The 25,575-nt window shown below is 55.3% G+C and overlaps 2 protein-coding genes across 6 annotated transcripts in view; one reads left to right on the top strand and one right to left on the bottom strand.

The window, feature by feature from the left end:
* The window catches only part of ANKFY1 (ankyrin repeat and FYVE domain containing 1), an 82,780-nt gene extending 67,634 nt beyond the window's left edge, over positions 1-15,146 (top strand). For 2 of the 4 annotated variants that reach the window (XR_011995859.1, XR_011995858.1), the window contains exons 15-26: positions 398-566; positions 1,272-1,390; positions 2,006-2,162; positions 2,416-2,616; positions 3,926-4,102; positions 8,202-8,349; positions 8,755-8,845; positions 9,139-9,263; positions 10,348-10,494; positions 11,199-11,289; positions 11,638-12,159; positions 13,618-15,146. Coding sequence is in view for 2 of the 4 variants with exons in the window: in XM_072729965.1 (XP_072586066.1) it covers positions 398-566; positions 1,272-1,390; positions 2,006-2,162; positions 2,416-2,616; positions 3,926-4,102; positions 8,202-8,349; positions 8,755-8,845; positions 9,139-9,263; positions 10,348-10,494; positions 11,199-11,289; positions 11,638-11,770 (1,558 nt within the window). In the remaining 2 variants the exon portion in view is untranslated. Of the gene's footprint in view, positions 1-397; positions 567-1,271; positions 1,391-2,005; positions 2,163-2,415; positions 2,617-3,925; positions 4,103-8,201; positions 8,350-8,754; positions 8,846-9,138; positions 9,264-10,347; positions 10,495-11,198; positions 11,290-11,637 lie in introns of all 4 variants that reach the window. The other 2 variants (XM_072729965.1, XM_072729966.1) reach the window with 1 other exon arrangement.
* CYB5D2 (cytochrome b5 domain containing 2) lies at positions 15,055-25,455 on the bottom strand. 2 transcript variants are annotated; one of them, XM_025989088.2, is made up of 4 exons: positions 24,926-25,455; positions 21,636-21,776; positions 18,606-18,792; positions 15,055-17,297 (listed from the first exon to the last, which is right to left on the bottom strand). In XM_025989088.2, exons 1-4 carry the CDS (start codon positions 25,170-25,172, stop codon positions 17,081-17,083), a joined length of 792 nt encoding a protein of 263 aa, XP_025844873.1. In that variant the 5' UTR covers positions 25,173-25,455; the 3' UTR covers positions 15,055-17,080. The 2 variants fall into 2 exon arrangements, with proteins under 2 accessions (XP_025844873.1, XP_025844874.1); XM_025989089.2 differs by lacking the exon at positions 21,636-21,776 and having other exon boundaries at positions 24,926-25,439.
* Between the last annotated feature and the right edge of the window lie 120 nt (positions 25,456-25,575).

Here is a 25,575-nt window from a genome sequence, read left to right as displayed (position 1 = left end):
GGGTTAAGTTTCTATTGTTTCTGTATTTTCAAGGAATTTATCTGCATCGTCAGGTGACCCTGAATGACTGGGGAGTGAGAGGAGTGTTTGGTCAAGGGGGCAGCGTAATGGCCTTTATTGAGGTGCTGTCGGAAGCAGCTGTGCCTGAGGGGTTCCCACACGCTGGGGTGTTGGTCCATTATCTTCTGGGTGCAGTAGGATGGCTTGGCAATAGTTCCCAAAAAGGCAGAAGGGATAGATTCTACTGACAGGTTAAACTGCTCCGAAAGAATATTGATCAGTGTGCGTGAAGTGTGTTTGAAGGATACGGTGGGTTCTGGCCTTGAATGCCTGGGGTGGACGCATTACCATTTGGCTCCAGCTACAAATGTTGGTTTTGGGGTGCATGTCCTCACAGGACTCAGGATGGGGAGACAGCCCTTCAGCTGGCCATCAGGAACCAGCTTCCGCTCGTAGTGGATGCCATATGCACCCGAGGAGCAGACATGTCTGTGCCGGATGAGAAGGGGAACCCCCCGCTGTGGCTTGCCTTGGCAAACAACCTGGAGGACATTGCATCCACCCTGGTGAGCAAGCTCAGCCTCAGCCTCTGTTTACACATGGGGATAGATTGTCACCTACAGAGTAACCACTAGGACAAGAGATCCACTGAGCAGCAAGTTGGGGCCAGGATGAGCTATTGAAAGTCCTGTTCAAGAAACTTGCAGTTCAACATAATCTTGGCCAACACTTTGTTTTAGGCTGTTTTTATCAACACTGTCAAGAAGCGGAAGAGCCAAGGTACCTCCTCGGGAGTCCTCTCCTGAGGGTGTGCTCGGGTAAAGGCTGCCCTCACCATTAACATGGTGATAAGTCCCCAGATCCCTGGTTTGTCTTTCTTACCCAGGGGGTCCTCATTCAGCTTTCTGAAATGCCTGGAATGGGACGAGAAGTGCTATGCAGCTGGGGGTCTTACCCAGGGGGCATTGAGATGAACTGTGAGTTTCAGGTGTGTCGCTGAGGCCAGAGGAGTGTGTGTGTTTTCTTTCCCTCCTGCAACACGGCTCCCAGGGTGATGATTAGCGTATTCTTGTATTTCTCAAAGCAACCTCACAGCATCTGGCACAGAGCACATTCTAATCAGTGTATGTACCAATCACAGGAATTAGCAGTTGATTATCAGCTGTATCTCGCCTGAAAGAATGAACCTAATGGTGTCACGTAGAGCTTAGAGGTGGTAATAAAATGTGTGACTTTGCTGTGCAGTGTTGTGAGTAACCTGTTTTCCACAGGTCCGACATGGTTGTGATGCCACGTTCTGGGGCCCGGGGCCCAGTGGGTGTCTGCAGACGCTCCTGCACAGGGCCATCGATGAAAACAATGAGTCTACCGCCTGCTTTCTTATTCGCAGGTCTGAGAACCCCACATGTCTCTTCGTGTCTTCTTCAGCTATAGGCCTGGCATGCCTCCGCTGGTCAGAGGGGTCCCCAGTTACAGTTGTTGGAGGGTCACTGTTCTATGAAGTCACCACTTAAGGCACTTCACCCAATTCTGAGGAGAAAGGCTTGGGTGCCCAAATGTCAGAGTCCAGAAGCTGAGCCAGTTTCCTGCCCTGGGGGCCGTAGAGGCTCCGGTAGTCCAGTCAGACCAGTTCACCCCGTGCAGCCAGGAGGTTGTGGTGGAGGAAGCCAGGTGGTCCCTGTGCCCCCCCCCCCCCCCCCCAATCTCCCCAGCAGGCCCACGTCATACTCAGGGGCACATATATGGGAGGAGCCTTTAGAGCAGTGGTTCTCAAGTGATAAATGCATACAGATCCCTTGGGGACCTTGAAGAGTTCTGATGCCCAGGTCGCCCCCAAGACCAAGAAGAAGCAATGGGAGTGGGGCCCAGACATCAGTATTTGACACCAAGGTGACAGCAGCTTCTGTGTTGGATGAGACTGCTACTATGCGTTCATCTGCATGCCTCTGGCTGGGTTGGAAGCCTGGCTCTTAGAACCCACCTTTCATTTCCCCCTTGATTTCAGTGGCTGTGACGTGAACAGTCCCAGGCAACCTGGTGCTAATGGAGAAGGGGAGGAGGAGGCCAGAGATGGGCAGACCCCCTTGCATTTGGCAGCCTCCTGGGGGCTGGAAGAGACGGTACAGTGTCTTCTGGAATTTGGTGCCAATGTCAACACGCAGGTACGGAGAGTTTCTCTTTCCAGGAGATAGATGGTAATAAACCAGGTGTGTTTGTGTCTCGGGGTCACTGGAGCTTGGGGTGATGGCAGCCGCTCTTTTCTTCTCTGGGCTTGGCCTCTTTAAGAGCTGATTTCAAACACAGGATGGCAATACTGGTTCTCAGAACCAAATTTGGTTTGAAAGCGATCCCCTTCATATTTTTCCTGAGTTTGTTCTTTCACCTGGACATGGAAATCATGTCTTGTCCCTGCAGGATGCAGAAGGAAGAGCACCGGTCCACGTGGCCATCAGCAACCAGCATAGCGTCATCATCCAGTTGTTGATCTCCCACCCTGGAATCCACTTGAGTGTCCGCGACAGACAGGGCCTGACCCCTTTTGCCTGTGCCATGACGTACAAGAACAACCGAGCAGCGGAGGCCATCCTCCAGCGGGAGTCTGGGGCTGCTGAGCAGGTGAGGGACCTGCACCCAGCTTCCTGCACGTGCCCACGCTTGGTGGAGCCCATTATGTGGAGATTAAAAAGGTGGCCATCACCAAACAGATCTCTTGGACATGATGATGTTTTTGTGGAAATTAGACTCCCCTTTCTTGAAGTCTGGCCATTCGGGTGAACTGTGGGTACCAGCTGAGATCTGGCTCCCCTGTCCTGCGTCAGCCCATAGTGGTGCCAACAGGGGGGCCCTTTGAGGAGGAATCCTGTGGCCTGCATACGTGGTATCACTGGTGTCTCTGTGTGCTTTTGCTTGGTCTAACTGCCCTGGTTATGAGGGTCCTGAAGAGATGTGACTTGAGCTGGAGGGGCTTGTGGTGTGATGTTGGAGCTGCTCTCTGGGGGACAGTTTGTAAGGAGCTGTCATCATCCAGTGTAGCAGGCTCAGGCCTGTCCTCTGGATCTTGAGCAGTTGCTCAGCATGGCTGGGAGGCACTGCCCTGTGGGACAGAGGGGGTGGGAAGTGCCAGCCACAGCCATTCCCAGGGGGACTGGGGTCCCCTTCCCGCCCCTAGAGCCCTGTCAAGGTCCAGGAGTAGCCACTGATGACTGTGACCTGGAGACTTGGCATCTGAACACAGTGCCATCCTGACACAGTTGGGGACTGTCGCTTGGTGTTTCAGTGTTTGTGCGTAAGCGAGTGGTGTGGGTGCTGGCCTCTGCCCCACTCACCTGCTGTTGTGTGTTCATGAAGGGGAGCCCCTCACCTGTCCTCACATGCAGTGTGACGTGGGCACAGTGGACCAGAGTCCTTTGCAGAAACAGCAGCGCGTCTGCTCATGCGCGTGGGGGCTGTGATTGTGGCATGTTGCTGCGCCTACTTCTCACCGACATGACCGCCCTCATAAGGACAGTTTGTCTGTGCTTTGGTCCAAATGAGCTTTCATCTGCTCTGTGTCAGCACGCAGGGTCTGGCGGTCACAGCAGCTGTGGCATGAGGGAGCCAGAGGAGGGGATACCCATGGGGATGCACGTGGCTAAGCACTGCCTCTGCCTTTTCCCATCCTGCAGACGGTCTGTTAGCGTCCTAACCCAGCATCTGCTGTGGGAGGGTGCATGGTGTGCCCTGTGGCCCTGTGCATATGCAGGGAGGGTCTGTGGTGTGTGTGGCAGGAGGCACATGCAGATTGGGTTCTTGGGAGGGGTCCCCTGGACCGAGGGCCTTGGCTGCCCCATCATATGCTCTCCTGTGGCCAGCACGGCTGGCCAGTGCTCAGGGGGTGCTCTTGGAAGGGGGACCACAAATGTTTTGGCTTCTCCTGTTGCTGTAGGTGGATAACAAGGGCCGGAATTTCCTTCACGTGGCGGTTCAGAACTCTGATATCGAGAGTGTCCTGTTCCTGATTAGCGTCCAGGCTAACGTGAATTCCAGAGTCCAAGATGCCTCCAAGCTGACCCCTTTGCACCTTGCCGTCCAGGCGGGCTCAGAGATCATTGTCCGCAACTTGGTAAGTGTCACTGAAATGTTGCATGCAGAAGCTCTCACCCGGGTTTTTGCTGGGGTTTGTGAGTGCCTGGTGTGAATCTGGGGAAGTAAGCCAGTGCTGGGGGTGCAGAGAGTCCTGAGAGCCCAACAGATGGGCAGCTTGTGCAGGTAGGTGCCCCAGTGAGGCCTTGCGAAGAAGCAGGATTTGGGGGGTAAGGCGGGCCAGGTGCAAGGGAGGGAGGCATTCAGCAGGCGGCTTGCTCAGGGCGGCTCGGCTTGCCTGTGTGCACACGCACTCGCTACCTCTTTTTTAATAGTCTTTTTAAAATTGGGGTGTAACCACTGTATAACGTTATGTTAGTTTTTTGTACATCATAGTGGTTCAGTGTTTGTATGTAGTGCAGAGTCATCCCTACAATATGTTTAGTAAATGCCTGTCACACAATTATACAAGTTTTTCTCTTGTGATAAGGACTTTTAAGATGCACTCTTAGCAACCTTCAGATATGTAATATGGTATTATTAAGTGGGTTCCCACGTTATAGCCCTGGGACTTCTGTGTTCTGCAACTGAACGTTTGTGCCTTTGACCCCCTTCAGCCATTTCAACCCCCAACCCCCACCCCACCTCTAGAAACCATTAATCTGTTCTCTGTATCTACAAGTTATGGTTAATGTTTATGTTTTAGATTCTGTATGTAAGTGAGATCGTATGGTATTTGTCTTTTTCTGACTTACTGTAACACCCTCAAGTTCCATCCATTTTGTTACAATGGCAAGGTTTCATTCTTTTTGATGGCTGGGTAATATTCCGTTGTGTACCTTCTGTTTGTTCGTCAGTCAGTGGACGCTTGGGCTGCTTCTGTGTCTTGGCTTTACTTGTAAATCATGCTGCAGCGAACACAGGGTGCAGACAGCTTTTCAGAGCAGTGTTTGTCCAGTGATGCAGGATCTGTACAAGCCTGGAGCCCTCCCAAGGGATGGGTGCCTGTGTGTCCGTGAGGGTCCTCACTGCGCTGTGCAACATGCAGTATGTGTTAGGGAAGGTGGTGTCCCAGACTCGGGAGAGGGCTCCCTCTCCTTTGTGGAGAACTAACTCTTGGGGAGGCCAGAAGCCGGTCTAGATTATCAGAGTTGAGGTGCTGGTTGTGCTGGTTCATTGGGTTTGTGTGATAGTAAAGGCATTTTAAAGCTTTATTACAATGTGTGCAATAAACATACTTCTTTATGTATTAAAGAAAAGTGTTTTTCCTTTGGATAAATACCCAGTAGTGGAATTACTGGATTATATGGCATTTTTAGTCTAATATTTTGAGGAGCCTCCACACTGTTCTCCAGAGTGGCTGCACCAGCTTGCACTCCCACCAGCAGTGCACAAGGCTCCCCTTCTCCACATCCTTGCCAACATGTTGTTTTCTATGTTGTTGATTTTAGCCATCCTGACAAGTGTGAGGGGATACCTCAAGGTGGTTTTGATCTGCACTTCCCTGATGCCAAGTAGTATTGAACATCTTTTCATGTGCCTGTTGGCCATCTTGATGTCTCCTTTGGAGAAACATCTATGCAGTTCTTCTGCCTGTTGTAATTTTTTTTTTTTTTATTTGCTATTGAGTGGTACTGAGTTCTGTGTGCACTTTGGATATCAGCCGCTTACCCTATGTAGCATTTGCAGATATTTTCATTGGTTCAGTAGGTTGTGCCTTTTCACTTAGTTGATGATTTCAATTTCCTTTTCTGTGCAGAAGTTTTTTAGTTTCTGGCCTGACTTGTTTTTGCTTTTGGAGTCAGATCGAAAAATCAGCACCAAGACTAATTTTACCACTGATTTCTTTCTTTTTGTTGGCTGGGTAATGTTCCGTCATGTACATTCCGTCCGTTCATCAGTGAGCGGACGCTTGGGCTGCTTCCGTGTCTTGGTTTTACTTGTAAATCATGGTGCAACAAGCACAGGGTGCAGACAGCTTTTCAGAGCAGTGTTTGTCAAGGAGCTTACCACCTCCTCATTCTCAAAGCTACCCAGAGAGGTGTAGGGAAGGTTTTACCTCTTTCAAAGGAGAGAATGTAAGCTCAGGAACAACTTTCCCCCAAGATAATGGGGAGGTCAGGAGTGTGGCTGGGATTTTAGCCTTTTCTGTTTGGCTCGGAAGCCTGCCTTTTCCAGTACCACAGAGTGCCACCCGCCAGGGAGCAGTCTGAGCAAGGAAGCAGAGACTGGGAAGTCTATGTGCTTTCCCTAGAAAGGTGTGGTTGAAATTTGGGGGAGGGAGAGGTGGAGAGGAAGGGGCGGGTAGGGACCAGTTTATGCCTGTGACACTTCACACCAAGAACCGCAAGCAGCCTTTATCTGTTGTGTGGAGAAGCCAAGCAGGTGAGCCCGGGGCATATCCATTCCCCGACCCTGGATGCTGCGGTTGCTGCTGTGTCCCACCAGCCCCAGCACCTGGTACATGAGTAGCCAGTGGGCACTTGACCCTTGGGTGGTGCCCTGCCTTCTTTTTCTTCTTTTTTTAAAATTAAATAATCTGTATGCCCAAAGTGGGGCTTGAGCTCACAGCCCTAAATGAGCTCTACCAGCTGCACCAGCTGGGTGCCCATGTCCCATTTTTGTTTTTGAAAGATACTTTTTTGAAAACCTTCATGCCTTGTTACATGTTAGAGCTGAGAGAGTTTTGACCTCTGTGGTGGGGTCTGTGTGGGGCACGGTCACGTGTGAAGAGCCCAAGGGGAACCAGTTCCTGGGAGTGGGCTGGAGAGCAATTGGTGGGGGATCTGGTGGGTGTGGGGACTGGCCAGGGAGGCAGAGGTGGGCCTCAGAGTCTGGCCATGTGTCCATCGATCGGAGAGACTCGGGAGGTGAGAAAGTCATGGGCCCCTTCACCAGGGTTGCACCACTGCCTCTGTAAGGCCTGACCTCACAGCTGATGCTGGAGCCTGTTCACGTTGGAAGAATGTTTTTGCCCAAACCTCTCCCCGTCTCCCGGTTAAGCTCACCGGTGTTAGCTATGACTCCCAGTGCACACAGCACTTGCAGCCGATGTTCTCCTGGACCTGTGGGTGCTTTCACTGGGCACCCGGAGTTCTGGACAGGCTGGGACTTGGAAGTCGGGGTCTGCAGCAGAGCTGAGCAGGACCTTGGTCTCCCAGAGGCAGAGTGCTGCATGGGGGAGAGGCCAGGGTGGCCTCAGGCTGCAGGGTGGGCATGGTGGGCTGTGGTTGCAGCCCGGAACCCTGTCACAAAAGGAACATGTGGACAGGTATTGTCAAAGGGTCCTTCCTGCTTTTGATTCTATAATTTTTTGTGTTTATTTCTTTCTTTTAAAAATTAATGTAAAAAAAAAAAATTAACGTAGGAGGGAAACCTGGCTGGCTCAGTAGGTGGTACAGGTGATGCTTGATCTCACTGTCATGAGTTCAAGCCCCATGTTTGGCATGGAAGTTACTTAAAGATAAAATCTTAACAATAACAACAAAAAAATAGTGTAAAAGTAGTACATGCTTATTGTGGGAAAACATGAAGCATGTGAGGATAGGAAGCAAGTCTTGTCTCCCTTTGCCCCCCATTCCTCTGAGTTTGGTGTCTCTGCTTTTACAAACCCTCATGGTGTGCATGCACGCATCCTCCCTCCCTCCCTCCCACCATCTCTCTCTCTCTGCAGATAGGGTCGTACTGTCTTCTAACTGGCCCTTTTTGACTAGAATATCCTAGACCTCTTTTCATGTTATGCCCCAAATCTTTATTGTCTTATTGACTATTCATTATATCATTTGAATGTACTGTAATTTTCCTGACTGAATCCTTTCTGTGACATGGTTTTGCTCCCATAAGCAGTGCACGCGTCCTTATGTAGAACAGTGGACATCCCTGCAGTCCTGCATGGTTAGATCATGCAGTCCGAAGTAGAGTTTCTATGTCCTAAGGAATGGCTTTCTCATACCCTGAGAGTTGCCTAGGATGCATCTTGCTGGCTTATGCCTGCCGGGGAGTGGGTGTGAAGCCCCCGTGCTCCCAGCTTTGCCGGCCAGGCCTTCCGCGGGTGTCAGGAGACAGGTGGGCTTGGTCCCCGTCAGGGGGACCTTCGCTGGCTGTGGTGTAGAGACTGTTCATGTAATCAGCTTCAACAGCTTCTTGCAGGAGCCAAAGTGAACGAATTAACCAAGCATCGCCAAACTGCCCTCCATCTCGCTGCCCAGCAGGACCTGCCCACCATCTGCTCTGTCCTCCTGGAGAATGCAGTGGACTTTGCTGCTCTGGATGAGAATGGAAATAATGGTAGTTGCCAGTCATTCCCCTGTGCCCCATGCTCAGTGCCCCGAGCGGTCCCCCTGGTCTGGAGGTGGAGGTGCCCCGTGCGCTACCCTCCAGGGAGGCTGGTTTTACACCAGCAGAGTTGGGGCAGTGAAGGCTTTGGGCTGCGAGGCTCATCCCTGGGCAGCTTCCCATCGGCATGGTAACCCTGGGCCCCTAACGTGGTTTCCCACAAAACCATTTAGTCTTGCCTCTGGGCTGTGGTGGAAGCAGATAGCACAGTCTTAGGAGGCTGCAGGAGTGACTCTGGCATGGGGTGGTGGAGCCTGGAGGGGCCGTGAGTGGGCATGGGTACTCTGGTGCATCCCCTGTAGAGGGGGGTTTCTGCGTGGCACCCGGGCGCTCATGGTAAAAGGGTTTGCTCTCCAGCTCTTCATCTTGCCGTCATGCATGGTCGGCTCAGCAACATCCGGGTCCTCCTGACTGAGTGCACCGTGGACGCTGAAGCCTTCAACCTGCGGTGAGTGTGTGGGCTCCTGGGAGGAGGCCTGGGTTCCCCACCCTGCCTGCCCCTCCCAGCTGGCGGTCACTGTCCTGCTGGAGCCTCAGTGCACTGTAGAACTGGCCCTTGGGGCACTTGACCAACATTGGTACCTTGGAAGTTTCTTTTCGAAAAATATTTTGTAGAAAAACTTTCATGACCTCCTGTGTGTCCTTAAATTTATCCGGTGTCACAGAGTTCAGAAAATGACATCTTTTGTGTACGATGACCATGGCTCATCTGTACCCAACTTTCCCATCTTGCTTTATCAGAGGCCAGTCACCGCTGCACATCCTTGGACAGTATGGCAAAGAGAACGCGGCCACCATCTTCGAGCTGTTCCTGGAGTGCATGCCTGAGTACCCTCTGGACAAACCGGACGCAGAAGGAAACACAGGTATGTTGGGAGGCTCCCGCTTCTCGGAAGAACGGGAGCCCGGGCACACGTGCCATTCCCGAAGGACCCTCTGCCTGGTGTGTTTGGGCTGGGTTCCCGGAGCATCTGTCACTGATGCCCACTGGGGTAGGCAGTGTCTGACGTGGGCACATGCACGTCTGCAGTGTCTGCAGCCCCAGAGTATCCTTGTGTTCAGACAGCCTGCCCGCCTGCTGTCATTGTCCCCATCTGCCCCTTGTGCCATGGTGTGCTCACCCTCCCTGGGCCCCCCCATGCTGCTCTCGCTGCTGCAGTCCCTGCTCATTTGTGTAGTTGTGACCACGTTTTTGACGTAGTCTTGCATTTATATTCTCGTGGAAAACCTGCTACCCCGTGTATGTTAAGTAGCACAGGGAGCGTGTCCCCATTTTCCAAATAGGGAAACAGCTGGAACCCAGATCCTCCTTGCCGAGCCTCGCTTCTGCCACGTTCCCATTCACCCTCCATCCCGCCACACTGACATCGTTGGCCTTCAGCAGAAGTGTCACCAAGGGGCGTCCCAAACCTTAGCATGGGACCAAATATTTTCTCATCAGCTCTTGGCCTCTGTCCTATGAGGCTGGCGGTGATGGGCCTGAGGCTGAGGGACCCACACACCCCGCAGCCGGTGCCACTATCCAGGACCCGGGAAATGGGCAGGCAGACGCTTCGTGTCTGGGCTCCCAGTGACATAGGCCTGGTTCCCAGGACTGGCTCGGTCCTGTTCTGGGTGGTGATGTGGGTCCATTGTAGCCTCTCTGGGCTTCTCCCGTTGGATTGTACTGTGTAGAGAATTAGGTGAAAATGTCAATGAAAGGTGTGGGGCAGGTGCGTGATGGGGCTGGGTGGGGCCATGGGCAGCAGTGGGCAGCTGAGACCACATGTCCCTCGGTGGGGCTTTGCTTACTTGTCCTGAGCTGCATACCTGGCAGGCTCCAGGGCAGCTCTGTGACCAGACAAGGTCCCCTAGAGGCCTCCCCAGGGTGTCTGTGGGGGCTGCGCTCTGTGCCCTGCCATTAGGCTGGGCCAGACTAGAAGGAGCCCGGCCTGTGGGTCTGTTTTCCAGTGCTGCTATTGGCCTACATGAAAGGGAACGCCAACTTGTGCCGCGCCGTCGTCCGCGCTGGGGCTCGCCTTGGGGTCAACAATAACCAAGGAGTCAACATTTTCAACTACCAGGTGGCCACCAAGCAGCTTCTGTTTAGATTATTAGGTGAGTGGCCCTTTCCTGCCCCTGCAGGGTGGACGCAGACCCTGTGCTGGTGACCTCTGAACCCAAATGCCGTGTGGATCTCCATGAGGGTCCCAGCAGTCTTGCGCTCCCCGACCCCATCCTGTGGGCAGGACTCCCTCGCATGGCCCCGGCAGCTTCTCCACATACCCCTTGTCCCCTCGCTGACACGGGCCACCACCTCCTCCAGCCCCCACTCACCCCTGCCCTGCCCCTTTGTGGTGAGGGGCAGAGGCTTGAGCTCACCGACTGCCAGGAGCCCTGGGAGCTGCCACCCTGGTGACAGTGCGGAAGGTGCCAGGCGCTGACTCCTCATGCTGTGCCTTCCCTGTGAGCTCTGGTCGCAGCTTCCACAGCTCACACCAGGCCTTGCCCCCTCACTCTGCCTCTCCTGCCACCTCCTCTGGTGCCTGTGCCACCACCCAGCCACCTTTGCCCACTCCGTACAGCCACCAGGGCTCACAGACCTGCCCCTCCCTCACTGGCTTGCCCACCGTGCCCCCCGCCCCCCAATGCCACACTGTCTCACCACCTGGGGCCTGGCCTCTTCTGCCCCATGCCACCTGCAAGTGCTGCCCCAGGGCACTCCCCCGACCATCCAGAGCGCCTTACTCCTTCACCCCTGGGTCACTGAGAAGCCATCCCTCCGTTGGCTCCATGGCTCTGACAGGGGTGGGTCCTTGCAGATATGCTGTCCAAAGAGCCTCCGTGGTGTGACGGGTCTACCTGCTATGAGTGTGCCGCCAAGTTTGGAGTCACAACTCGCAAACATCACTGGTAAGCCTGCGAGGTTTTGGCCACGGGGCAACAGCACTTCTGCCCATGTCCCCGCTTCTGCCTTACTCCCTGACACCAGGAAGCCAGGCCCTGAGCAGGGATGGGGGCGCTGGGGGGTGCACCTGGAGAAGGGCAGGAATGGGGTGGGGGGTGGGCGGGAGAACCTGTTCTCTGGTTGCGACTGAGCCGCCCTTGACCTTAAGAGGCTCGTCCGCCAGCATGTATGGTCCCCATGGGCTAGGGCTGTGTTTGCATGGACTCCCTAGGGTGTGTGGTGCTGGTGGGGGGCGGGCACCACCAGCCACGCTTCTCTGGGCCCCCCCTCACGCCCCCTGCTTATTTCCACAGCCGCCACTGCGGACGCCTCCTGTGCCATAAATGCTCAACCAAGGAGATTCCTATCATAAAGTTTGATCTCAACAAGCCCGTGCGCGTCTGCAACATTTGCTTTGATGTCCTGACTCTGGGGGGTGTCTCCTAGGGAGACCCCAGGCCATACCTGGTCACCTCCCTGGCAGCTGCTCTGCTCACCAGCCTGACCACCCAGAGCAGGGCCTGGCCTTCTGGTCTTCCTGCGGAACAGACTGCACAATGAAGGACCCAGCTGTCATCGACCCCATTTCGAGGATTCTGTTGGGTTGTCCATGTGTCCGTGATCGAGGTCACTGGATGACGCCGAGGACCAGGCCGAGTGGCCCCAGTGGCACCTGTCACAGGAATTGTACCCCATTCTGTTTGGAACATACGAAGACACCCGGAAAACCATTCCCCTCCCAGTAGCTTAGTGTCCATTGGAGCACCCCTGCACCTCCTGCACGGACAGTGGGCTGGCAGGGCCCCCACAGGGGTAAGAGCTGCCGTCACTCTAGGGTAAGTGGCTGTGGACTTGTGTGCACAGTGTTTTCATAAACAATACAGGATCCTCTTGCCCGAAGTCTTTTTTTTTTTTTTTAAACCTAAGCTGATATTTTTAGTGAGTTATCCCTTTAAAAACGGTGAAATCTTTCTAAACAGGGTTCAAAGATGAGAGCTGAAAAATCGTGGCCTTAACAACCGAAAGCTTTACCAGTACTCACGCTCTTGGGTGTTGGGAGCGTGGTCTCGTTCTCTCGTCTGGCCGTGTCCTGTCTGCTGAGGCCTTGGTCACGAGGTGTGCTGGCCGGGATGCACTTTGATCGCGCTGCACTTTTTACGTAGCCGCGTTGTGGGTGATTACAATTTACAAATCCATGTTCAGAAATAGCCTTGCACATCCACGCATTAGGGACTAACGATCAGCGCTGATCCGACCTTAGTGCACACAGAGTCTGTGGGAAACCGTCCTGCAGGCGTCCCTGTGACCAAGAGGGTGACCTGGGCCCCACAGTGGGGACGGCGTCACCCGGCCTCAGGCTGGCAGGTGCAGGTCCCCCCAGTTGTGCGCAGCCTGCCTGGAACACGCAGGCTCATCTGTGGAATGTGGCTGCGGAGCTTCCTGGGCCTTCGTCACTGCTACTGCGTATGCTCATCCTGCGGCACCAAACTTCTCCTTCCGAAGGTTTGGCCAGTTTTTTACAAGTGTACATTACAGAGAAACTCGTACCACTGCTTTAAGGAACGAACTCTGAGACGAGCATTTGCATTAACATGTGTTCTCAGAGCCTAACAAGGTCAACCATACAGACCTTTAACAACCACTACATTCATTGTTTTGCATTAATGGGTGTGGGTATCTGTCAAGGGACTCAATATTTTTTTGCAACAGCCTGTTTTTAGGTTTTTTTTTTTTCTGGGTAGCAGTGTGTCCCCTATGTTGCTGTAGATTTATAATCCTCCTGCCTAAATGTGTGTAAGATGAGCTGATAAACCAGAGTGCTACTTTTTAATATTTCTGTGATTTATGAGATATATATGCTTTCTATGTTAATATGAACTTGTGCACAGTGTTTAAAAGAAAAAGTTAATTAGAACTGTTCCCGTCCCCTAAATCTGTGATATGTTTCTATAGAATTTTTATAGAGAAACGACCAGTCTTGGCGGTTGCCCAGGCAAGGCCTGTGGTCAGCTTGCATTTTCTGGTGCCGAGCAGGGCCACAGGGAGGTAGTCGGGCTCTTCTTCAGTTGGAAAGGACAGTCATTATGCTCCAGATGAGGTTCAAGGCAGCCAGTACTTTTGTACTTGATCTTGTCACGTTTGTGGTGGAGAGCAGAGGATGGTGGGTCACTCGGGGATGAGGCTGATTGTGTTGTCCACCTTGCCGTTACCGTTGTTAGTAACAGTCGTGCCTCCATGCCCTTCACGTCTCCGGTCCTGCTTCTGATAATCGAGTCCAGCTTCTGTTTCCTCAGAGAGTCCAGGTGGCTGTGGAGCCGAGTAGCCGCGGGGCGGGAGCGCCTTGTGGGAGTTCTGTGCCAGCGTCAGGTGTGTCTGCATACGTGTGGATGGGGCACCTTCCGGGGTCTCAGGGTGCCCATTGGGCTGCATGCAGCAGGTTCTGTGGCCATCGCCGTGGCCCCCATCACTGCCCTGCTGGGACCTGACGCTAGAAAACTGCCGCTGTTCTTGAGACAGGTGAATCGTAGCTTGAGCCCAAGGAGCAGAATCTCAGTTTGATTCAAAGTAGCCAGTTGTGAGTCCAGTGGGAAGAACGCCGCTGACGCCAAGTCTGTGCTCACTGCCTCCTGCTCATCGCCAGGCTGACTGCACAGCGCGCTCCTGTGGCCTCTTCCACGCACCCGTGCATGTCGGGTGGCTGACCACCCCTGCTTCGATCCTCTAATGCGGGAATTCCCACCCAACTTAAGTGCCTACACTAGGACTTTTTAGTTCTGATTTTTAGTGCTGTCTCGTCGAGCAATGTGTCAGACGGAGCGTTGCACGGGGCATTTGCTGCCTGTGCGCCGCCCACCCAGCCCCTGCGTGGTCCAGGCCAGACCGGACCGCATAGCTTGCTTGCCACCCACTCTCCAGAGTGGGGTCCCCATGCCACTCGCCGTCTACCTCAGCCCTAGGTCACTGTGGCCGCCCCCGCGTGGAGCCCTCTGCCCCCCGCCTATCCCACTGACCTCATCCTGAGCTGACCTTGTCTGCGGGCTGAAGTGCAGGGAGGCCTGAAGGACCATGCAGTGCTTAGACCTGCAGGCACCCTGACCCCTGGACAGGAGCGCGCACAGCCGAGTGTGATGCAGTCATGACAGCTGCTGAAGGAGCTCCTGACGCGAGCGTCTTGTCTGGAACTGGGATGGCTGCCTCGGGACAAGCCCCGGAGAAGCCTGCATGGCCCTAACCTGAGGTGCCCCAGCCGTGGAGAGGAGGCGCAGGAAGCCACAGGCTCAGTGTAGTTTAATGCGGGAACTCAGGAGGAGCCAGTGAGCAGCGCTTGATGGGATATAAACACTGAAGCCCTGGGAGCCGGCAGAGATGCCTTAAGGACTCTTCAGAGGAACCATCCCCGCCTGCGCAGTTCCCTTTGTGGCTAAGTGACATGCTCACCTGTCACACATGACAGCATTGCTTTTCTGTAGTGACGAGTCTCCAGGTGGCCCCTGGACATCAAGACGCATCCTGTTTTGGCTGAGGTGTGCCGCTGGCTGTCCCTATGACAGCTTTGTGAGTGGGGGAGGGCGGTGGTGAGGCAGGACTTGGAGGCCACATCTGGGACTACCCCTGGGCCCGCAGGATGGGCAGCGGCCTCGTGGGTGGGCCCAGGACATGAGGAGTCCATGTCTGGAATGTATTTCTCCATTTTCTGTAACAACTCCTTATGATACAATGAGGTAACATTGTGCACTTAAAGTGGAAACTTTAATAAGACCTTTGTAGTTACTTTTTAACGCAGAAGAACAAGACACATTAAAAACAGATTTTTAACTCCTGACATGTGAGTCCCTTTCTGTAATCGCCCGCCCTCTGTTTGAATTCCCAAACACTTCACCTGCCAGTATATGCTGTGCCCGGGAGGCCCGCTCACTCTGTGACCTCCTCAGGAAAGACGGGGTGTGTGCAGTACACAGCGAGGCCCCTCTAATGAGGGCTGACGGGAGCCAGGTCTGTAGGCATGGGGGGGGCATCCTTGAGGGGACTCTGGATTTCTGGATGCAGCCGTACCCCGTGCGTGGGGTCCTTCACGACAGCTGTCCAAGAGCCAAACAAGCAGGGGTGTGGCTGTGGTCCGGGGGGCTCCCTCTGGCTGCAGGCTCTCCACACCGGGGGTGGGGGTGGTGGGGGTGGTGGGCCGCAGCTCGTTCGGGTGCCCCTTCTGGATGCTGTTGAGGTGGCCAGGCCCAACACTGGTTCTATCTCAGCAAATCCTATGTCTGTCCTGGGGGGGACCTCCCAGGGTCTGGCAGCTCCTCTTGCCAAGGTATGAGGCAGGTGTTGACGAGGAAGTGCGCATCCAGGGGATGCTTGGCCGGGAGACAGCAGGGTGTCCTTCCTATTTTCAGTCTGGGCAGAGCCTGACGTCTGCACCCGGCCCCACACCGTCCCCTCTGTGACTTGTGGGTCGGCCTCGCCTGTACGGCCCTCCTTCCCCCATTCCCCATGTGACCACAGAGGGATACTTGGGGCTCCTATCTACCCCGGGCATGGTGTGTAGAGCCGGGGAGGGGTGCAGGGGAGCTGGATGGGGAGGAGCCTGGTGCCCAAGCTCAGCCCCTCGGCCGAGGCCTGGGGTCCTCACCTGCCAACTAAGAGCCAAGTCCACGCACTTGCCCCCGGTTGGGGAGCCCTTGGCCCCTGCTCAGGGAGAGGTGCCCGGGATTTCTGGGTTGGCGCAGGCAGGGACAGCCTGGAGGAGGCCCTGGGGGTAGGCATGGAGGCAGCAGGGAGGGGGCTGGACGGCCCCAGCAGCTGGGGGGCAAAAGCATTCACACTGGTGCATGGACACGAGACATCACAGATCCTGTGACCTGGTCATCCTGGGTGACCGTGCATAGCAGCATGCAGGGCTTGGTGGGGGGGTGGGGGGGTGGGGGGGATTGGGACAAGCGAGACTTCTCTAAAGAGGCTGTGGGAATGGGTGGGGAAAACTGGGGGCCTGAGGTGGGGTGGGTGAGGAGCCCCGGCCATGGGGACCTCGCAGGGAGTCATGCAACGTGCAGTCCAGGTGCCCAGGAGGTGCTCCAGGGGACAGGTGTGGGGGCACAGGGAACCAGGCTGAGAGAGGAGAGAGGGGGAGAGAGAGGAGAGAGTGTTTGTAGTGCTCTGGGAGTTTTCATCGGGGTGGGGGGGGGGGCCCTCTGGACACATGCCCGCAGAGGTGTTGCAGCACCAGAACCACCACTTCATCAGACACAGACACTCCCGCACTTCATTCTGCGTGTCTGCAAATGAAACAACAGCCTCGCTTCCAACTGCTGCTTTGTTCAGAGACATCTACACTGGCTGCCTCTGTAAGCAGAAGCTTCCATGTTTTACCATCTGCGCTCATGGTATGGGCCTGGGTCCAGCTCAGGCAGGACTCAGTTGTCAGGAAGGTGCTGTATGTCAGGGTTGCAAGCGTTCAGAACCTGGAGGGGGGACCCGGACGCGGTTAACTTAGGTCGACGTGTCTGCCTCAGTCTGAGCTGCAAGGGGATGGGTTTGCTGGTGCCCCCAGTGCCTCCACCGGCCTGGGAGGTATGGGGGTGGGGGGGGCCTGGCCCACCACCTGCCTGTGGGAAAGATGTGGTTGGAGCCCAAGCCTGATACCCGGGAGTCAGTCCCATGGGTCTACAGGGTCAGACGTGAGCGGGTCCGGGGACAGGGGCACCAACAGGACTAGGGGCTCAGGCTGGGCTCTCTGGGAGGGATCACCCCCAGGACACCAGCTCATAGCGGGAAGGAGCATGTGACGGCCAGGGGCGGGCAGCCTGCATACTCCCCCAGGCCAGGGTTGTCCAGGTCTCCACGGTTTGTGTGTGCAGCGAGGCCCGGCGCCTGGTCACTCGGCGGTCCAGTTGTTCTTACACACACACAGTGCGGCTCCTTGGCACCTGGCCTGTACAGCTTCCTGGGGACACCGACCCAATCTCTGCTCACGCCTCCGCTGGGGACAGAGGAGAGGGCTTCTTACCAACGGGAACTCCTGAGTCCAGGGAAGGCCGCGGGGAGGCCGCCTGGCTTCCCCAGGCCCCGGTCTGCAGCGTTGCTTCCCTGATCCTTCCAGCCCCCCTGCAAGGGTGGAGCCTGACACCCGCTCCCTGGGCTCCCCGTGAGCTCCACAGGAGTGCTGCCCAGCCGGGTCTTCATCTTAGGGTCAGAGGCCCTAAGGTGCGGGTGCGCATGCGAGGCAGTGGTCACCCGTTAGGCCCCGGCACAGAGCATAGCTGCAGGTGGTCCTGCCCCTCGTCAGGCCCCGTCCTCCCTGTCCCTGAGGTCCAGAGGCAGAGGATGGGTCTCCCTCCCAACACTGCCAGAGCAACCTCTGTCCCCAGGCAGAGGGGCCTCCCAGCGAGGGAGTGGGGTGCCCACACCCCTCCTCCCACCAAGGGGGAGGGGTGTGTCCTTCCTCCCACCGAGGGGCGGGGCATCCACATCAGTCCTCCCACCCAGGGGAAGGACTGTCCTGTCCCTACTCTCACCGAGGGGCAGAGTGCCTGTAGACCGAGGGGCAGAGTGCCTGTAGACCGGTGCCCATGGGTGTCCCCTGCCTGTTGGAGCAGCTCTGCCCCCCAGATACCAGCACAGCTGCAGGGGTGGGAACCTTTGCCCCCCTTCCGTCCACACCCAGGCCCTCTCTGATCTCAGGCCCCATTGGGGTCGGGGAAGCAGTGAAGCCAGAGTGGGCAGCGTCATGGGCCGGGTCCTGGCTCCTGGGGCCCCTCCTTCTGAAGACCTGGTCACCCTGGAGAGGCCCCATCTCTTCCTGCCCCATGCCCGGAATTGAGGTGGATGAGACATGGACACAGAGGTGGACGGCTTTGAGCCCTGGCTCTCTCTCTTGGCATGAGATCCACCTCAAAGAGAGCGACAGGGACACAGGAAGGTGGATCACCCGTTTTGCACTCAGGAAGGAGCCTTCCTGTTCTCGGGGGAGCTGGGTCTGGGTGGGTGTGGGGGCCCAGCATCCCCCAAGCGCCCTAGGATCATCCCTGGGCGTCCACCCGACTGGGTTCACCTCTCTTGGTTTCTATGGGAAAGGCTCCTGGGACCAGCCGGTTCTTCCCAGGAGCCTCAAGCGTGTGGACCTCTGAGCCGGCATCGCAGGGTGTCCTGCCGCATCTCATCCCCAGGCCAGGCCTCCCGGGAGTTCAAGCAGACACCACCCACCAGATCCGGCCCGGGACTTGAACCCGGGGCTACTAGAGCACGCAACTGCCCCAACTGTGACCCGGGACGAGGGGAGCCTGTTTACCTCTCCGTGGAGCACCAGAGCCGGCTGCCCCTGCCCGAGCTCCACTCCGCGTTGCACGGGGGGAACTTTTGCTTCTCCTGCAGCGCCCGCTGGCCTGCCTCTGCGCCCTGGGCCATCACGGCTTCCACCCGGGTCAGGGTTGGGGTCGGGAGGCCGTCCTCTCCATAGAACCTTCCTATCACCCTGCCTGTGGTGACAGGAGAGCCGTCAGGATCCCGGGGCGGGGGGCTTTCAGACCTCTGTGGTGAGTCCAGGTTCCCAGGGTGCCGCCCCCCGGGGACACCTGAAGACTCCTGAGGCAGCCGCCCAGCTCTGGCTGTGGAGGCCTCCAGTGTGGAGCCCGCGGGCCTTCCCAGAGAGCAGAGCTGTCCCATGCGCCCGAGGCACCAGGAATGTTCCATGAACGTACCAAGGACTGGCGTATCTGGTAACGTTTCTGTGGCTCAATTCTTCCCCAAGTTAAATGATTTTGTCTTGTATAACTACAAGGAAGTAACTTATGGAGCATTTAATCAAAGTCAGGCACTACGGGCGCACTTGACCCACATCCTCCAAGTCCTCAGGGCGCCCAAGGGGAGAGACGGGGAGGGGAATAGTTGGGGGCCTCTGGGACCAGAGCTCGCTCCTCCCACCGCTGTCTTCTTGCTCCATCCTTCCGAGCAGGGACTGACAACAAACTTTTAATTCTTTCAGCACCGCCAGCAAGCGGTCCCGGAGTGGCATGTCCTCCAGGGGCTGGGTGACAGGAGTCAGCAGCCATGCAACCATGAGCCTGAGCCCTGCCTGGACACCAGGGGCAGTTGCGTCCCGTGTGTTCAGGACTCGGGCCCTCCGGACTTTCCAATTCTGTTTGTGTCACTTTTGTGATGGGGATTAGGAGCCACCACTTCCATTACACACAACATATGCTTCCCTGTGTGTGTGTACCACCCAACAGCAAATGTCGCCAGTCCCGTCTCTGAAGACACCACGGTTCTGCCCATCTTTTCTATTTTCTGCCACTCCAGCCCTAACCCAACTCGGGCCTGGGGCTGCGGCCTCCCAACAACCTAGCCTCCCTACTATTCTTTCTGCACAAAGCAGCTGAGCGACTTTTGGAAGACACAAGCTCACCGGGTATCACCTCTGCGCCTGCTCTAACCTCCCGCAGCCTCTGAAAGCTTATGGATAAAAGACTTCCTGTCAAGGCCTCCAAGACTCACCATCTGACCGCTTTGCTTCTTCACATCCTTCCGCAGCCATTCCTTCCTTCCTTCCTGCCACCTGTGTCCCACGCTGATACCATCCCCTCAGCCCAACTGGCTTACCTATTGTCCTCTCCAGGCCACCCCAGCACTTGCCCTGTGGTGACACCCACCGCCATCTATGTGCACAACACAGCTCCACCTGGGAGCATGTGGTCGGTTTATTGCTAATGGTCTCTCTGCCCCACCCGTGAGGCCCTGGCACCCAGAACAGCTGAGGACAGAGCATCTGTTTTACATGCTCATTAGACTAAATGAAGGGATCAGGCTGCTAGTCCCAGGCCTGCGGCCTCTGAGCCAGTCTTGCAGAACACTTCCTCCTACGTGTCTCTGTGTGTGTTGTGACAAGCCTGTCGTGTGGGCTCTGCACATGAGACCCAGAGAGAGGGCAGGAGTAGGAGACAACAGAGAACGCAGGTCCCCACCAGCACAAAGAGAAGGCCTCTCATTCACTGGAGCCTTGGCCATTGGCTGCTGAGACAGCTTCCCGTCTTCACTTCTGTGTGCACCTGTAATAAGCCTTCCTCCCCAGTGTGGCCCTTCTGGTGCCCAACAAGCCCAGAAGGTGACACAGCCCAGCTACTGGAGAATGAACTTGCAGAGGGCAGGAATTGCACCTGACGCATCCCCGCTCATGTCCCCCATCACCACCAGAGCTATGACTTACCCGTCGTGGGAATTCAAGTACATGCGACTATAAAATCTGTCTGCAGTGTTGCTGACTATAGGCCTCTGCAACCCTGATGTGCACACACCAACACTGTCCAACCAAGGCTGGCTCACGCGTCCCCGCAGACACCTCAGTGTGTTCCCCAGGGGTCAGGAGGATGTGTGTGCTCTGGCACTCACTGCCCACTCTCAGGGCTCCATTCTTATTCTTTCATGTAAAGATTTCTTTTCCTTATTAATCTGGTAATATTTCAACCAACACAATGCAGAAAGCCCTTGGCCGCTCCAGTCGCAGACACGATTGTGTTGTCAGGAATGACCCCGGACAGACCAGATAAAAACCAAGGAGGGGTTGTACAGGCTGGAAGTACAGGAGCCAAGGTGTGCATTGGGCGCTGGACACAGAGAGAGCTTCAGATGTTATGAAAAAAGCCCTGGTCAATTGGATGTGGGGGGAGCAGAGGGGTTCATACACATGCCAAGGTTCCCAGAGAAGGCAACCCAAGTGGTCAAGATGGAGCCGACAGTCGGGGGCATTAGGGGCAGAGGGAGAACGTTTCCAAGTGAGACCTGTTCAGGGGGTGAGGGGCACCAGTGTTCCCCAGGAAGCCAGCCATGTCCAGGAGACAGCACAGGCCCCAACCACCCCGATTCTGTGTTTACAGAGCACTTCAGCGTTTAGAGTCTAACATTTCCTTAGGACACCATTAGCGTCTTTCTGTGTAAAAGGTGATTCCCTCATGTGTCACCAGGAAGTACCAAGTGCCATGCCCTGCACAACCCACTTTCCCGCATGTCTGATTCGCGGACTTCCCCCTGGGAGATGGCTCCCTCAGGATGGATGCCAACTACTTTTTGTCTCCTTACAGGCCCCCGCACACACCACTCAGTCTCAAGCCCGCCTGATTGGGTGTGGAAGCCCAACACCTGGGCAATCTTCTCGCAAGATGAAGAGTGAGGGAGACAGGCCCAGCCCGAGCGTGACGGAAACACTCCATGGGTACTTTACAGATTTTTAACACTGAGTCCAATCCCCAAAGAACCCCAAAGAATCCCCTTTAAAAAACCTGCAAGACAACCGAATGGAATCTATGGAAGAGACCTGTGGAATACCTACCAACCAATTCATAATTCTTCTCATAGAATGAAAGCCAATTCTGAAGTGTCAGCACCTCCGAAAATGACAAGTCAGACACATCGTCCACTAGGCCTGCTTCAGAGTAGTCCCCAGTCACAAATGCCCGGGACGCATCTCGGCCTGCAGGAGACAGAGGTCCAAGGAAATTAACTTGTGCCCCTCCGGCACTGCACTGACTCAAGAACCTGTGGTCTGACAAACATCTGGAAACCCCTTCCCCCATCTCCTGACACATGCTCCTGGACCTGCGACACAGGGTGTGGCATTCTGTGCCCTGCAGCTCCCCGACACCATGTTCCTGGCCTTACCCCCTCCGTTGCCAGTTTATTTTCCACCAGCCCTCAGGCACTATTCGTGCCCACCCCATCTGCTCTATCTGCACCCTCAACCCAAACTCCAGACCCGTATATCCAGTTGTCGACTCAGCATCACTTAGATGTTTTACAAATATCACAAGGTCGAAAGGTCCACAGGACACAAATCAGCACCCCTGCCCTAGGACACCTGCATCTATCCTAGTACTTCCTAGCTCACCAAGTAGCAGCCAGCTGCTCAACCAAGTCATCCCATCTGTCTGCCTTTCTCCATCTGCCAACAGAGCAGGCCCAGGCTGCCATTGTCTCTCATCCTAACCACTACAGTAAACCCCCAGCAGCTCTACCTAAATTCTTTCCATAAAACATAGACTGGTATTTTAAACATGAATTGATGTCATTCTCTTGCTTAAAAATCTTCAGTGCCTTCCCTTTGGGCTAGAATACTGTCCAGATTTCCATAACATGCTTCTCAGGGCCCTACAGAGTGGCCACCAACTTCGCCTTGTCCCTCTGCTCCTTCCCTCTCCTCCCCAACAAGCTTAGGACCTCTGGTAACACAAATATGCCTTTCTTTTAACACTCGTCACAAAAATAGTTCACTAATTGTTGACATTAAGACCCACTTCCCGTCTTTTTCACTAGTTTGCAATTTTATCGGGGCAGAGAACACACCAAACCCAGTATTGGTTCCCCAGTATCTGGTCGTGCCTAATCTTTTAGTGATGACCAGTATTGGCTGAATGAACCCCATGGATTTACGGTCAATTTTCAGTGAGTCATATTTCAATAATTCAAGGGGGAAATAGTTTTTTCAACAAATGGTGCTTGGACAAGTGGATAGCAACACGCAAAGCAATGAAAATGGACCCCTTCCTCACATATAAAATCAACTCAAAAAAGACCAATGACATGAGTGTATGAACTCAAACTGTGTAAGTCTTAAAAGGAAACATAGGTGTAAACGTTTATGCCCTTGGATTAGGTGATGGTTTCTTAGGACACCCAAAGCACAAGCTAAAATGAAAAAATAAACTGGACTTGATCAAATTTTAAAAATTTTGTGCATTAAAGCACACTATCAAGAAAATGAAGACAACCTATGGCATGGGGGGAAAATTTGCAAATCATGGATCTGATGAGGATCTAGTATCCAGAGTATACAAAGAACACACAACTCAATAATAAAAAGACAATTAAAAAAAGGGACAAAGGATTTGAGCAGGCAATTCTTCACAGAAGATATACAAATGGTCAACATCAGTAGTTATTAGGGAAATGCAAAAAATCAAACCCGCTAAAATGACTATGATGAAAAAGACGACCAGTTTGGCAAGAATGTGGAGAAACTGGAACTCTTCATTGATGGTGGAGTACAGCCACTTTATTTGTTTATTTGTTTATTTATTCATGAGAGACAGACAGAGGCAGAGACACAGGCAGAAGGAGAGGCAGGCTCCCTCTGGGGAGCCCATTGTGGGACTTGATCCTGGGACCTGGGGGTCACACAGTGAGCCAAAGGCAGACACTCAATCAGGGAGCCACCCAGGCATCCCCAGGGGTGCAGCCACTTTAGAAAATAATCTGGCAGCTTCTCAAAAAGCAAAACACAAGATTAACTACATGACTCAGTAATCTCACGCTCAGACATTCACCCTAGGGAACAGAAAACATATGTCCAAACAAAACATGCATGTGTGTGTTCATAGTGTTTTCGGAACAGGCAAAATACGGAAACACAGACATCCGACAAATAATGATTAAATACACAAAATCTAGTATACACACTCAACGGAATACTACTACTCCACAAAGAGGAACACGGTAATGATACGTGAGGATAGAGCCTGGATGAACTTTGAAAATACTGTGCTAAGTAAAAGAAACCAGGCACAAAAGGCCACATGCATGATTCCGCTTTCAGGAAAAGTCCAAATAGGCAGATCCTCAGGCGAAAGTGAACAGTGGCTGCCAGCGGCTGGAGATGGAGGGACTGGGGAGTGACAGGACTCCTAACAGATGTGGGGGTGATGCTTGCGGGCTTTCTGAATGTTAAAAACTACTGAACTGTATGCTTTAAAAAGGTCAGGATTTTATATCATGTGATTATACCTTAATTGACAATACTACTGATATTGAACGAGTGCTCGTCTCTGCTTCCCCTGCTAGGCTGTGTGCGTGGGGGTGAGCGGCCCCTGGCTCAAGGCCGCTGAAGAGCAGTGGTCAGTGACTGGACGCTCAATCAACAGCAGGCACAGAGGAACTCAGCTGAAGCCAGAGCCCAACAACGACGACCCAGAGATGGAGGGTTTACGTCGGAGCGTGTGTATCCTGCCGAGGCAGCCACAGCAGGGAGCGGCGGGCTGGGCACCCAGGCTGCCCTCGCCTGGCAGGTGAAGGAACCCTGACTGCGGTCCCAGCTCGACTTCTGCATCGCCAAGTTCCTTCCCGGGCAGGTTCCTTCCCTTGCTGGGCTGACTGAGGAGCTCGGCAACTACCGCCCCCACTCCCCCCGTCAATCCTCCCGCTTCTGCAGCCCTCCCTAAAGACAAGGAGGGGAGGGGACTCGTGTTGAGGTACCAGAGGCAGCTTCCCAATGCTACGGCCGTGGCAAATAGAAAACGCCCCTTTCCCCTGGGGCTGGTGAGCCCATCTCTGAGGGGAAGGGTCCTGGCCCGAAGCCTGTCGGCCCATCCCCCCAGCTGTAGGATGGCGGCCGCGCGCTCAGCTCGTGGGCCGCAGCGGACCAGGGACCCCGCCACACGTGCTCCGCCGGGGGGCGTGGAAAGGACACACCTGGCAGGTGACCGGGCCTGCTTCTCGGGCCCACGTCGCGGGGGACGGGCCGCCCACCAGCCGGGGCCTGCGGGAGAAGGGCCGAGGGACGCACGGACGAGCGGGGGCGTGAGTGAGTGAAAGAGCGCGCGCGCGGACGGACGGACGCCTCGCTAGTACCTGCGAAGCCGCTATAGTGGGCCCCGGGCTCGTAGTGCCTCCGGCCGGGGGACACATCGTACACGCGGCCAAGCAACGCCAAGTAGAGACCCGGGGCCCCGGGGCCGCCGCGGTAGCGGGCCAGCTCCTCGGGCACGAACAGGCGAAGACCAGCGCGGTCGCTCCACCAGCCCAGCCACCGTGCCGCCGCTGCTGCCGCCGCCGCCGCCAGGCCCAGCAGGAGCCCGCGGCCGCCGAGCCGCCGCATAGAGCCCACAGGCGGCCGCCCCGCCACCCACGGCCAAGATGGCGGTGGCGCACGCGTGACGTCACCGGCGCGACGCCCTCTCGCCCCCGCCCGCGTCACCACGGGGACAGCGGGGGACTGAAGGGAAAAAGGCTTGCGAAAGACCCCTCCCTGGCTTCGCCGTTTTTCAGCGTAGCTGGCGAACGTGGAGCGATACTGCCAGTGTCAGCGGCGAAGGCTCCGCCGCGCCGGCGCCCGCACCCCACAAAGATGGCGGCAAAGGAGGCTGCGGGATGACGTAGACGGCGGGACCTTCCGGGAAACCGGGGTTCCATCCTCTCCGGAAGCCGTCCTCCGCTTGCTGTCTCACAGCTTTCGCTTGGGTCCGCTTGACGGCGTCTTTGCGACGGCAGTTCTCGCTTGA

Source organism: Vulpes vulpes, chromosome 12, assembly GCF_048418805.1.
Source record: "Vulpes vulpes isolate BD-2025 chromosome 12, VulVul3, whole genome shotgun sequence".
In the NCBI taxonomy this organism is placed as follows: Eukaryota; Metazoa; Chordata; class Mammalia; order Carnivora; family Canidae; genus Vulpes; species Vulpes vulpes.
This window is presented reverse-complemented; position numbering and strand designations above follow the sequence as displayed.